This window comes from Palaemon carinicauda, chromosome 5, assembly GCF_036898095.1.
Source record: "Palaemon carinicauda isolate YSFRI2023 chromosome 5, ASM3689809v2, whole genome shotgun sequence".
NCBI lineage: Eukaryota > Metazoa > Arthropoda > Malacostraca > Decapoda > Palaemonidae > Palaemon > Palaemon carinicauda.
The window spans coordinates 78,391,296-78,406,295 of record NC_090729.1 but is presented as its reverse complement, the minus strand read 5'-3'; the positions used below and the strand labels follow the sequence as shown (position 1 = coordinate 78,406,295).

The window sequence follows — 15,000 nt, the reverse complement described above, 5'->3', positions numbered from 1 at the left end:
GATGGAGAACTGCTTCGCAGTATTCCCATGTCCACCTTGCTTTTATTTTGAGGCCCTCAGTCCTTTAAAGGGGGCTGCGGCCAAACCTTCAATTTGAGCCAAGCCTGATTAATCTGAATAGAGTAACGGCTATGCTCCCGCTTCAATACCCTGTTCTTTGGCTTTTTTCATTAAAAAAAAGTGTCTTTCTGTGCACAGTCCTTCCCACCAATCCAACCTGTCCTTTTTAGGAAGGGAGGAGGTGGGGAAGAGGGTAGAGCCAGGGAAATACAGTACTGTACTGATGTTGGTGTTCCCCCTCTCCCACTACCAAGACTAGGGGTTTGCTTTTCTCACCATTGGGCAACTTGGCGGACATGGGACCCAGTCTTGGGTAATGAGTGTCCTTCAGGATGGTTACTTGCTACCTTTCCAGTACTGCCGGCTCCTCCTATCTCTATTCCGATCGAGTTCTCGATGGAACATCCAACATTCATGAAAGGCCTGGCCGTTTGGGCATAGGTGGAAGGAATGATGGAGATCTCGCTCCAAATTATTTGAGACGAGTCCCTGGGTATCTACACATGACTCTTTCTAGTGGAGAAGGCGACTGGGGCCTGGAGACTGGTCATAGGCGTCTGTTCTCCGAACAAGTTTGTTCATCAAACAAAGTTCAGGATGGAAACAATAGGATCTGTGCTGTCTCCCATTATAGAGGGAGACCATGTTTTTGGTAGACCTGAAGGATGTGTACTTTCAAGTGCCTGTTCATCAGTCCATTCGAAAGTACCTCTGCTTCTCCCTCTGTGATACAGTGTGCCAGTTCAAGACTGTGCTTCTGACTGTGTATGGCTCCTCAGGTGTTCACTTAAGTGTTGACCTTGGTAGCTTCTTGGGCACAGTCTCGACTGATATATCTGTTGGTGTATCTCGACAATTGGTTGATTCAGTCCTCCCTGGAAAACCACTGGCTTTAGGATTTAGATATGATTCTCAGGTTTTGCTACAGTCTTGGGATTGTGGTAAACTGGGAGAAATCAATTCTCATACCCAAGCAGAAGTTGAAGTACCTGGTGATACTGATAGATTCGGCAACAGCGAGAGTGCATCTTACAGATCATCACATAACCAGACTCAGGGAGGTTGAGCAACCATTCTTGTCCAAGACAAGTACCAGTTCGGCACAGGTAATGTCTTCTTGGTCATCTGTTCTTGTTGGAGAAGCTCATCCCTCACAGGCAACTTCACCAGAGATCCCTTCAGTAATGTTTGAAGGATCACTGGTCAGTTGACAGGGATCCTTCTCTCCATGCTGCTTCAGTTGGACAAGAGGTTTGGGACAATCTGACCTGGTAGTGTGATGAGAACAGCGGAGTCCCACATGACACTCCTCCAGACGTGCAACTGTTTTTGGATGCGTTGATGGAGATGTTAGTTGCATATTGTACCTAGATGACCAGAATGTCTTGGGGATGTGGACTGAAGAAGAAAGGCATCTGCACATCAATGTCCTTGAATTGTAAGCATCCTTTCTAGGATTGCAAGCATTCCAAGAATGTTTGAGGATGCACTCAGTAGTGCTGTTGAGCAAAAGCACTAGTGTAGGGGCTTATTTCAACAAGCGAGGGGTCACGGTCTCGCACCCTCTTTACGACCTGACATAGCAGATGAACACCTGGGCGGCGTTTCACAATTTAGTTATCAGCAAGATACATTCCAGGCAAGAAAAATGTATTAACAAACACATTGAGTTCCAAGAGACAGGTTGTAGGAACAGAGTGGTCCCTACGTCATCTGGGAGCGGAAAGTCTTCTTGCCCTGTGAGGCTCTCCAGGGATTGATCTGTTTGCCATGCCGCTAATGAGGAAGCTCCCTGTGTTTTGCTCCACTGTCCCAGACCCATGCACAGTGTTCAAAGATGCCTACCATCATTCATTGGATCACCTGGACATGTAAGCCTTTCCAGTAATAAACAGGGTGTTGATTACATCAGGATTCATCTGATCCTGGTTGCTACTAAATAGCCTCACACCAAGTGGTATCCCGATCTGCTCCTTGGGTCGAGGTCCTGAGAGAACTGCCACTGTGGCCCACACATCTCAGACATCTGCACCTGCAGAGGTACCACCAAGTCGTGGAGTCCTTAGCTCTTTACGGGGGCAGACTATCCAGCATCTCTTCTGAGTGAATGGCTTTTTGCTTGGCACTGCACAGATGTCTGGGTATCTTTTAATGTCCTTTACTGCTGTCTACCAGGCTAAGTGAGCCATCTTCTGCTGTTGGTCTTGTAGAAGAATATTTTTCTGGTCAGAGCAACTCTAGTACAAATCACAGATTTCCTCATCTTCCTTGGCAGAGAGAAGTGCCTGTCAGTCGCAGCTGTTAAAGGCTACTGTTCAGCCTTGAATATGGTCTTCTGACAGACAGATATAGATTTCCGCTTCATGGAATTTGTGTATATTCATAAGGTTGAGTATTCTTTCATCTTAGGCCACCGGAGTGGGACTTGACCTTGCTCTTCAAGGCTCTTACGCATATCTTGTTCGAGCCTCTGAGGAAGCCGTCAGACATGGATATGACTCTCAAGATTGTCTTTCTGCTAGCTCTATCATTGGTGAAGAGAGTTGGCAAGTTGCACGGTTTCTCTTAGGTGGTGACCCACAATTAAGGGTTAAAGCAGGTCTCCTTCAGTTTTTTGCTTGATTTTATGATCAAGACCCAGAACCTGGCGGCACGGAGCATGATCCCAGGTTCGAGCCCACCATCCCCCTCCTCTGGAAGGCATCGGGTGGTGATCGAGAGATGCTCTTGTGTTTCATGAGGGCTCCTTAGGACTGAGTTTCAGTCAGAGACTTTTTGTTAGCACTGGCAGGTCTAAGAAAGATTTGTCATGGTTACATGATTCGATCCATAGAATCTTACATCTTCACTGTGAGTCCTGATGGCAGTCAGAACCAAGAATCATTAGGTTAGTGTCATTGATCCCACCCTTGTTTTCAGGAGAAATCTGTCAGTGGGCTAAGTGCTAAAGGCTGGTGTTTGAAAAAGACAGACCACCTTTGTGTTTGGACATGTGGTAGCTGCTTAAGCTATAGTGTAACTAACCCATTTTCCACACAGGGCAAGAATGCACCTTGTCAATGCTAATGTGTAGATATGTCTGAAATGTAATGTCATAAAACTGGCTCTTCTCCATTCTTTTGTTTCTTCCACTCAGGGACAAAATAGTCAAAATGTTACATACTGGTCAGACCAGATGCTGGTAAATTTCACTTCAAACCACCATTCTTCAAGTATATCTTTCCATTGCCCTATAATGAGCGGGTTGATGGTGGATCGTATACCAACTCATTGATCATTTTAATTATTTTGTTTTAACTGATGTCCCCTTTGGAGATTATGGTTCTCCGGGTTGATCAGGTACATTTATGCATGTGCAACGCAGGTCCTATCGGTCTTTCATCCTTATGAAAGACAGATAGAGGGTGCCAGTGGTCCTTGCTTCACTTCTCCCTAGATCATGCGTTAATCTCTTTCATGGAAGAAAATTAAACCTTTCGGTTTTGATTCAAGGGGACTAACAGTCCACCAGGCAGTGAGTCCCCCTAATTAAAGGACAATGGTATGTATGACTCATGGGAACAAATGATAGATCTTTTAAATAATATGTATTTTATCCCAGCCATACAAACCTCGGTCCTTTAATCCTAGTTCCATCTTCTACCACCTCTTTCAGTCCTGAGTCAAAAGATTGAAAATGGAATATCTGATTGGATAAAGTTTCGGCTCCTTGCCCTGTTGCCTCGCCAGTTGGATAACCGCTTGTTATCCAACTTCAACAACCAATTCCAGTTCAAACTGAAATGATACTCCTAATTAAAGGACTCAGGGCTGTATGGCTAGAAAAATACAAATTAATTAAAAAAAAAGAATTTTATATGATATGAATGCATTATAAGAAATGTAATAATCAGTGATAAAGAAAAACTTTTTGAATGAGGTAAAAAGTTATGGAATTTAGCTGTAGTCTTTATGTCATTAATTTTAATTTCTTTTCAAATTAAAAAAAAAATATATATATTGAAAAATAATGAAGTTGCTAAGGTAGAATTGTGTACATTTTTAGAATACAGCTCTTTTAAAGGTATTATAAGATTAGATACGTTCTGTTTTACTCATCATTTTCCTTTTTCATTGTATGATAATATTGAGGCTTTCATCACATCTTTGGCCTTTATATCTTTTTGAACACTGTTCGAGTAAGTGTAAAGAAGGTGAATTATTATCTTTTTTTTATATGATCATTTAGAGATTTTTTCATGTTGCCTATGTTTATGAAGTAGCATATGTTGTTTATATGTTCTTTTTTGTGTTAGATTTAATCAGTTTAAAATGCTTTTTTTCCTAGAGCTCACTGATTCAGCAGGCTGAGGACTGTGAGGTAGACCTTTCTAAAGCCAAAGAAACAAATGGGCACCTTACGCAAGAGCGGGATGATGCAGTGGAAGCTATTGCTGAGAAAGATTCTATGATAAATTCTTTGAAAAGACAGCTTGAACAGGTATGAACCCAACTGAATATAAGGATTGGTAGGTTACTTATTATACCATTGATTTGGTTAGGACTCATTTCCTTGACCCATGTCATTATGCTGAATTTATGAATGCTTCAGGTGCTTCTGCAATTTTATTGTAGGGTTGATAGAAAGTAAGACCATATGTATATGGATTCATTTATACATTTTTTTTACTCCCATTACTTATGCCATGGACATTTTGTACAGTTGCGTTCATAAGTGATGGTACTGTGTACTTTCATTATCATTCTTGAGTGAAAAGAATTATTTCTATTTTCTTTATAAACTCTTTGAATTATAAGAGCAAGTCAGTACATATATCAAGAATATATCTAATATAAAATGTAAAATAAATTTTTCCATGAAATAAAACAAAACCATCTGAAATGTGAACAATAAAGTCAAGGCAGCCAACCACATGCCTCCCTCCCTGACTCCAAAAGATTAACATGCATGAAAGTCCTGGAAAACAATGCTGCAACTTGTTAGGTGACAGTGGTATTCAGCTTAGCTGCCGGGGAGATAATGGGGCATCATGGGCAACAGCAAATAAGGAAAATAAGTCAGCAAGGAAAGGAGATAAGTAAATAAATGAAATATGAGAAGTAATGAATAAAATTTTTTAAATATTTCAAGATCTGCAACATTTGAATAGATCTGTCTTACATAAATTATAGAACCAAAGTACATTGACATTTTCTTGGTAAGTGAGCCAGCTAGTTGCGTTATAGGTAATTCTGTCCTCCCAAGGAGGATTCTCCTATTAAAGGTGGGTGGTTTGTATTACATATCAGAACAAATCACAGATATTTTAATCAATTCATATTTTTTCTAAGCATTCAAACCTTAGACCTACCTCAACCATCCTTATAAGTCATAGGTCTAAGGTCAAAGTGAAGCTAGCTCTAACCTTTGGGTAAACACAACTGGCTTCTAGGGTCCTACCACACAGCTAGTCTTTTTTACATTGTTAAAATACTTAACATCTGTTCCAGATTTGTGAAGTCGTACTCCTATTTAAGGTCTCGGGTTTTTATAGTTGAGAAAATTACAAATTGATTAAAAAATCTGTGACATTTTTGGGGAACAAGTATTGACTAAAATCTTTTAAGTTTGTATTAGTTGTAGGCCATCTATTTTTCTTTTTTATTGAATTTGTGCTGCATTTTGCGAGACTTGCCAGGTTTTGGTGGTTGCTATGATTGTTATGATTATTGTAGGCTAGTCTCGGATAATTGATGTAAGTATTTACCGTTAGTTTAGGATACAAGGTTGATTGAGCCATCTCCTTCACTAACCCATGTGACATTCATAGAAACAGTGTTTATAAGATTTATTATTTCCATATTCTGCTGAAGTACAGTTAAACACAGCAATTCTGGGCACACCTCGCTCTGAGGAAGTACACCCTGTCATACCCTTACTACATGGTGAGTTCCTGGCTGTAGCCCTGCCCACCACCTCTTATCATCTCTCCCTACACTTTATTTTTGGTTTCTCGCCATGCAGTAGTAATGGTGTGATGGTGCATTTGCTCAGAGAGAGGTGTGCCAGGAATTCCTGTGCCAGCATCATAAACAGAAATGACATGCAATCTGTATTTTTTTTCTAAGTCATGTCAAATTCCAAAGAAGGTGCTTCTTACTATGCCTATCAAGGTCAGTATATAGAACTCATTGAATGATTATTTATGTGATAATTTTTAAAATGAGATTTCAGGCCTAGTCAGATTTCTTTATTTATTCCTTAATGCTTATCAAGTTAAAGATATGGTCGTGTCCAAGAGAAGTCTTTTACAAATACAGTACTGTATTGGTAAAGTGTTAATTAGAGAACATCTGCCTGATACATGCAAACTATCAAGAATTTTTTTCAAGGCTGTGAAAGTAGTTGCTTTCATTGTGATTAGTATTATTATATTATTTTTTTTTTCTTTAAGAGTGATTAACTTCTTGTAAGATTACAAAACCTTTTTTTTTGCATCACAAATTTAATGAACAGATTTTCGAAGCTTGTTTATATATCATGGATAATCTATAGAGAGTTAAAGAACTCACTTTTAACAAAGAGTAAAATCCAGAAAATAACCATAATACTGAAAAGTTTTGCAACTTCATGTAACACTTCCCTCCCTTTTAGTGAAAGCATTGTTTTTATACTAATTTTCTTGAGCTTTCTATTATGTTTACATTAACGATTATTGGAGATGTTTTTAGTTGTGGATACTCTATGGTATAATTTTTCCTTGCCAATTTATTGCACATGGATAGTATTCCATGAATTTGTCTCTTTGTAGCTTCAATAGGAGATCGTTATTTTTAATTGAAAACCCATACTGTATTTTGATGTTTTCTGTAGGTGTCAGTGAAAAGATCCCAACTTACCCTCTCTCTGGCAACTTGTAATTCAGAACTTATCCAGTTAAAGAAAGAATGTGAAGAAGTTCAAAAGGCAAGTGATGACTTGGCCAATATCATTGTTCAAACAAAGAGAGATGCACAGCTAGAGTCAGAAAAAGAGATGTATGCTGTTAAGGAACAATTAGTTGAGGTATTTTTATGAGAAAAAAAAAGGAACTTTATAGGTGATCAGGGAGTTTGTTAACTTATTTTTCGTATTTTATATGCTTCAGGTATTGCACAATTAACACACTATACAGTATCATCTTCAATATCAAATAGGATACCCAAACAGCTGAGAAATTTCTGGTTCCCAGTTTGAACTACTGTACATTGAAGAGTAAAACTTATGCTTTATTTCAGTGTGAATTATTCTCAACTTTTATGTACTATCAGTCTGATAATGGATTTACTTACATAACTGTGCCCTTGACCTATGTTTCAGACTTTAGTTTGTTATACAGTGCAGTGTATGCACTTGTACATATTATTATAGAAGTTATACTGTGTGCATTTTATAATAAGTTTTATGTAAAAGTTTAATTGATGTCATGTCACATAATCTGAACTGCCAAATACAGGACCTCTCATATGTTGAATATTATATGCTACTGGCATTCCACCTTTCCCAAGGGGCCCAAAATCGTAATTACCTGTCGTAATCTATTATTTAAAGGTTTTTGTTATATTTTGATTTGCTGTATTTGGTCTCTTCCCACTTCGTTTGTATGTTATTTTTACCCTTTTGACCAAACCTATGAAAGTATATGATTGTGACTTTATATGAAGCCAAAGAAAAAGGATTATCATTATTTTTACTATTATCATTATTATTACCAATATCATTATTACTTATTGTGGAATTGATTTTCAGGTCGTGGTTTTAAAGGAAAAAAATACCAATGTTTTACTAACTCTTCTGTATTGCTGTCATATAAATCATTAGGACTGTTGAAGTACTGTACATGGCTTTGGATGTGTCTTAATTCTTTATATTATTTCTATAAACCTACCCTGATGTTCATGTTGCTTATTCTCGAGAAACTTCGGTTAATTTACTTTTACCTTTAATTTTTTAATTTAAATTGTCTTAGTTTCTTTCCCATGAATGTACACACACCCTTCCCCTAGTAAAGGAATGGAACATTATAGTAGTAAGGGGTAAGATTCCCAGAATTGGTGCACCAGTGTCTCTTTGTCCCTTCAGTTTCTCATTCAACACAGATTAGTTCATATCTTTTCCAGATTGTTTATATATCCCCACCTATTTATTAGCAATTACAGTGTGGAGTGTTCAAGGGAATTGTTTCTGAGATTAGATCCCTATTCTCTTTGTGTATTGTTTCGAGGGCATATAGTAATTTTTGTTACCATTGTAAAGATTGCACTTGCCTTGCAGCCATTCTCCTTAAAAAGTATGTTTCAGTGGTTGCTGATCAAGTTACAAGTTCTAAACACTAAATGGAACCTGCTTTTAGCATGAGAAAGCTCTTGTGAAGACTATGTCATCTGATTCTTGTGGGGAGGACAGTGATAATGACACCGATTCAACTTTGAATTATCCACTTAATCATCCAATTTTGATAGTGATGACCTTCAAAGCTCTCGACATTGCTAGCTTCCTTTGTTAAACTCAGCCACCATTTGAGATACTACCACTAGAGAGTTATGTGGTCCTTTGACTGACCAGACAGTACTACATTGGATCCTTCTCTCTGGTTATGGTTCACTTTCCTTTCGCCTACACATACAGTACACCGAATAGTCTGGCCTATTCCTTACAGATTCTCCTCTTTCCTCATACACATGGTAACACTGAGATTACCAAGCAAATCTTCACCCAAGGGGTTAACTACTGCACTGTAATTGTACAGTGGCCACTTTCCTCTTGGTAAGAGTAGAAGAGAGACTAGTTATTGTAAGCAGCTCTTCTAGGAGGAGGACACTCCAAAATCAAAGCATTGTTCTCTAGTCTTGTGCAGTGCCATAACCTCTGTACCATGGTCTTCCACTGTGTTGGGTTAGAGTTCTATTGCTTGAGGGTACACTCGGGCACACAATTCTATCTAATTTCTCTTCCTCATGTTTTGTAAAAGTTTTTATAGTTTATATAGGAAATATCTATTGTAATGTTACCATTCTTGAAATATGTAATTTTTCCTTGTTTCCTTTCCTCACTGGGCTATTTTCCCTGGTAGGGCCCCTGGGTGTATAGCATCCCACTTTTCCAACTAGGGTTGTAGCTTAGCAAGTAATAATAATAATAATAATTCTGATCATATATAACGCTCGATTGCCAAACTTAACTTCACTTCCCAAATTGAATTTAGTGTAAATATTACTTTCAGTAATGGTTTGTAAAGTTCACTGAGCATTACAGATTTGATAGCCTCTCTTAGAGCCTGGAATTATTAGGGGTAAAGAGAAAAGGAGAGGCCAATAAATCATAAAAAAATGCAACCACTTTTAGTTTATATCGGAAAGTTATTCTCAGGTAATTGTGTAACATTTCTCAAAGCCAATATCTATGTTCATATTGGTTACTCTCCAGATGCTCCGATTATCAACTTTTACTTCAAAAAAAAAAAAAAAAAAAAAGGAAATTCCATTTTTAATGGCATAATGTGAATTGTCAACGCCTTTTGTTATTTCTGTCTCTTTTGAAATTGGTCACACTTATGTACACTGCTTCCAAATTGTGATACGTTTTATTGTGCTTTGTTTTCCTCTAGATTTTTTTTAGTAATTACTACACAGAGACAATACTTTGATTTAAATTACTGTTTCTCAGGGAAAGTATGTTTCAAGTTTAAGTGCTAATGAAACTTGTTTTTAGTTTAGGGAAAATCAAGAGAAGACTAGGCTAGTTGTTTATTGTGGGGGATGATGACGAGTATGACACAGCAGCAACATTCTCTAATATATTCTTATCCCACCAAGTTTTGATAGTGATACACTTCTAAGCTCTAACTTACATAGTTTCCTCTTGTTTAATTTCAGAAGGCCAGTGAGTCTTCACGTAAAGGCCGTAATTCTGATCTTACCTACTCGGGTCCTAACCCTAACCTGACTTCCTTAGGCTGGGGTTAGGGTAATAGAGTTCCACGCAGTAACGGTTCTGAATGTTCACTGTGCATTGTAGAGTCGAAATCCTCTTGAAGAGCCTTGATTCCTGAATTACTTTAGATCTTTGTGCTACTAAACATTTGCATTCCCCATTCTTAGTCATTATTTTAGATAACTAAATTTAGATTTTGAAGTAGAAGACTGATTTTGTAGTCTAGATTCTAGTATCCCTCCACTCGCAGAAATAAGCGTTCTCAAGCAACCTTGTATTTCATTTGTGTATTGCATTTCATATCGTATGATTTTATTAGCTCTTTAATGTTGCTGGTGATTTTTAGATAAAACTGATTTGTTTCACCATATTTCGGATTGTCGTGCTCTTTGTTTGCTTGCTAGCTCAGTCACTTGCTCATCTCAGGTTTATGTTAGCTGAGTAAACACAATACTTTTTTTTACCTAATTGAGTCCTACTAAGGAGAAATCTTGAAGAAATAGTAGGACTATTTCTATTCATATTATCAAAGAAATATAGAAAATTGAAAGACTTAAAAAAATACAGTACAGTGAACCCTCGCTACTTCGCGGTTCGACCATCGCGGATTCACCACTTCGCGGGTTTTTTCATAAATACAGTACAGTGAACCCTCGCTACTTCGTGGTTCGACCATCGCGGATTCACCACTTCGCGGGTTTTTTCATAACCCATATATATATATACATATCGCGGATTTTCCGGAAATTTCGAAAATACCGCGATACCTGAAGACCCCAAATACAGTACGATATTTCGTTACCTGTAATTCCATTAATACTGTAATTAGTAATATCTGCTCTTACTGATTGTTCATTGCATTACATATGACATATAATTCAGCACAGAAAGAAATAAAACACGAAAAGAGAATGTGATCATACGATAATTCAGTACTGTATACAGTACGTAGTAAAATTAAATCGAACATGAAACGTAAATCAGATGCAGTCATACCATATTAGTATGGTGTAAGGCTGCTGATGGCTACTACTGTACTACAAATGTAATGGATGTGCTTCTTTTCCATGAATCTTTTGTATGTATACGTACGTAGTACTGCATCCAATAATATTCTTTGTTGCAAAAATCACATTTCGAATAAGCGTACGAGAGAGAGAGAGAGAGAGAGAGAGAGAGAGAGAGAGAGAGAGAGAGAGAGAGAGAGAGAGAGAGAGAGAGAGACACACACACATCCTACAACAAAACCGTAAAATAGCGTACGTAAAGCTGTATTATTATTATTGTTATTATTATTGTTGTTGTTATTGAAATTATTGTTATTATTATTATCATTATTATTATTATTATTATTATTATTATTATTATTATTATTATTATTACTGTACAGTATACGCAGGGTATCTTGTACTTTGAATTGGTAACCTACGTAGCATATAAGACGGGTTGTGATAGGTTCAAGCGCTGATAGATGACGAATCAGAACTCAAGTTTTGTTATCTAGCCTGTGATTGGTGTTTTGCCCGCATCTCCAACCCGCAGCATCTAGGTTTTCGCGGTCATTTTGTCTCCCACCGTATCGCTGTGTAGATGTTGTTAAGTTATTGTGGACATTAATCTGTGCTGTGCATGACTGTTTTAAGTTGAACTTTTTGTTGAACTTTCTGTTAAACCCTACTGTACAATGCCTCCCAAGCGTTCTGCTTCTACTAAGGCTGGTAGTGAGCCTAAACGCCACCGAAGGATGATGACGATTGCTGAGAAGGTGACGCTTCTCGATATGTTAAAAGACGGTAGAAGTTACGCGGCTGCAGACCTCGAAGACCTGACGAAATCGGCCAGTGAAGAAGACAGTGAAACACAGGAAGAGATCCAAGAAATTGTCAAAGAAACGGGCTTAACATTAGAACGGCTTGCCAAGCTCTGCAAGCTTGCGAAGGAGGTGAAAGAAATGTTGCAAGAGTGGGACGAGGATATGGTTCGTTCTATGCAATTCTGCAAGAAGATCGATGAACACATGACTCCCTACAGGATGCTCTTAGAGCAAAAAAAAGAAGCAGCGGCAGCAACTTCCGATCACAATGCCCTCGGAAGAAATTGAAGAAGTGTCCCAGGAAGAAGTTGAAGAGGTGTCCCAGGAAAAGACACCTCCGTCTGAAGAGACGTAAAATACTATCATTGGCTGCACAGTAGAAGACATCATCAGCTTCATCATCATCATTTCTACTGTGCAGCAAATTCATCGCCATCATCATTCAAGTTTTTCTTTAACTTTTTTCGTGGTGAGTACAGTAACAATCTTTATTTTTTACTTTAATATTCTAACATTTTAATATTTGTGCCTATTTTAGTTTAGTACTATATGCATTAAGTTAAAGGGAAGGTTTTAAAAGTCTGAAGAGTATACATGTTGTAACCTATCATATTTTTTTTGTTTAAAATTTACATTTAAGTACGTAAAACAATCTCTCTCTCTCTCTCTCTCTCTCTCTCTCTCTCTCTCTCTCTCTCTCTCTCTCTCTCTCTCTCTCGTAAATTGTTTTCCTGCTTTGCTACATACAGTATGTACTGTATGATTTTATATAGATACGGTAAATAATATTTGTAATAACATATTTTCTAAAAGCTTTTACTGTAAATATCATTATTTATCACTTTCATCATGCACGTTAAATGCCTTCTTTGTTTACTGAGCGTACTTTATGACGCCGTCGTTTCAGGCGGCGTCATAAAGAAATACATTTCATTTGGAAGTCCTAAGAAAAATTAAGTAAAACATTGGTAATAACAAAATCAACATACTGTATAATCAATATTATCGATGCAAAAACTAACCTATACACAGATGTGTACAGTACACTAAATGCGTTTGTTTCTTCATTATGATCAGAGAATCGTAAACAAAACATTGGTTGCCATTTTTTATCGTGCTTTTTAGCGTGTTTAGGAAACGCATGATATAAAATCGCCTTTAGTATTTGTGCCTGTTTTAGTTTAGGGTACTGTAGTACATGCATTAAGTGTTCTGTACATTAAAGGGTAGTTTGTTAACAGTACTACGTACAAGGGAAGGTTTTAAAAGTTTGAATATACATGTTAAATAAATAGGTAAATATGGTGTCACTACTTCGCGGATTTTCACCTATCGCGGCAGGGTCTGGAACCTATCTACCGCGATAAACGAGGGTTCACTGTATATATATATATATATATATAATATATATATATATATATGTATATATATATATATATATATATATATATATATATATATATATATATATATATATATATATATATATATATATATATATATATAAGATATAGGTAAATTAAATAAATAGTAAAATAAAAAGAAAGTTACACCTAAATAAATCAGCATATATTTCAAATTCAAGACATAGGTATATATTGCACAATATGAACCATGCATCATTTGCACACACAATCACTGTGTTCAAGGAACAAAATCAACAATATGAACCTCACACAAAAACATAATGAATCCTTATTGCGAATCAATCTTACATTTGCTGATGCCTCCGCCGAACCCCTGAGACTGCCTCACCGAACCCCTGGGGTTCGATCGAACACAGGTTAAGAACCACTGATCTAGTTCCAAATGGCTGCCTCAAGATAAGATCCCTGCAGTAGCAGCTGAAGTCCGTATGGAACCTACACTCCAATCCACCAGACACCCAAGTTCCCATAGCTCAGGATCAGGTGATGGATTTGAATTGGTAGATGGTAGATGAAAATCTTCTTGTTCCTCTTCAAATTTGATGCTCTTCACAGATGCATCAAAAGAAGGTTGGGGGCCTCACCTGCTGCACTATACAATTTCCGGTCTTTGGCCAGAGTCAGAAAGGTACCAGCACATAAATCTTTAGAGATGAAAGCTGCTTACCTAGCTCTTCATCAGTTCCAACAGTTGCTGGCAGGTCACTCATTAGTGTTGATGAGCGACAACACTACAGTAGTGGCTTACATAAACAAACAGGATGGTACCTTTTTTCAGCCTCTATGCCATCTTGCAATAAAGATCCTCAGATGGTTGGAAGAAGATTCGGTATGTCTATCAGCTCACTTCATTCCAGGCAAGAAGAATTGTTCTCGCAGACAATCTGAGCAGAGCGACTCAGACAGTAGGCTCCAAATGGTCTTTGAATCGTCAGATAGCCAACAAAGTCCTGATTTTGTGGGGTTCCCTGACAGTACACCTTTTCACAACATTTCTGAATAGCAAGCTTTCCGCTGTACTGTTTTCCAGTCCCGGACCCTCAGGCTCTATATAGAGATGCATTTCAACAACGGTGGGATAACATCGATGTGTACGCCTTTCCCCTGTTTTGTTTGATGAGAAGACTGCTCAACAAGGCCAGAGCATCCAAAGATACTGTATAATGATGACCCTTGTAGCTCCACTATGGCATCATGCAGAGTGGTTCCCAGATCTCCTGCAACTTTTAGTAGATCTACTGAGAGAGCTCCTCGACAACCAGATCTACTCAAACAACCACACGCAAACATCTTTCACATGACCATGCAGTCGCTTCGACTTCACGCATGGAGACTGTGCAGTGTCTCCTCTCTCAGAAGGGCTTTTCACGACAAGTAGCGGAAAGAATGTCCAGTTACTTGTGTAGGTTCTCAGCCTTTGTCTACCAGGCAGACTGGAGAGAATTCTGTGGTTGGTGTCATGGAAGGAATATCTCTCACTCGATGCCACTATTCCAGTACTAGCGGAGTTCTTTGTATACCTATGGGATGAAAAGCTTCTTTCAGTCTCGGCAGTGAAAGGATATCGCGCAGCCTTAAGCCTTGCCTCTTGAGTGTGTATTTCCTCTTTCTTGGCGCTATCTTTACACATACAGAGTTATGAGATCATTTGCTCTGAGTGGGTATTTCCTCTTTGTTTGGAGCTATCTTTACTAATACAGAGTTATGAGATCACTTGCTTCAGTCAGAGATTAGGCCTTCTCTTTGGA

General features: G+C 38.0%; 1 protein-coding gene across 8 annotated transcripts in view; it reads left to right on the top strand.

Moving 5' to 3' along the window:
* The window catches only part of LOC137641352 (protein GOLM2-like), a 756,580-nt gene that overhangs the window by 270,511 nt on the left and 471,069 nt on the right, over positions 1-15,000 (top strand). For 6 of the 8 annotated variants that reach the window (XM_068373821.1, XM_068373825.1, XM_068373823.1 and 3 more), the window contains exons 3-4: positions 4,388-4,540; positions 6,914-7,105. In XM_068373821.1, coding sequence (XP_068229922.1) covers positions 4,388-4,540; positions 6,914-7,105 — 345 coding nt within the window. The remainder of the gene's footprint in view (positions 1-4,387; positions 4,541-6,913; positions 7,106-15,000) is intronic. The other 2 variants (XM_068373827.1, XM_068373829.1) reach the window with 1 other exon arrangement.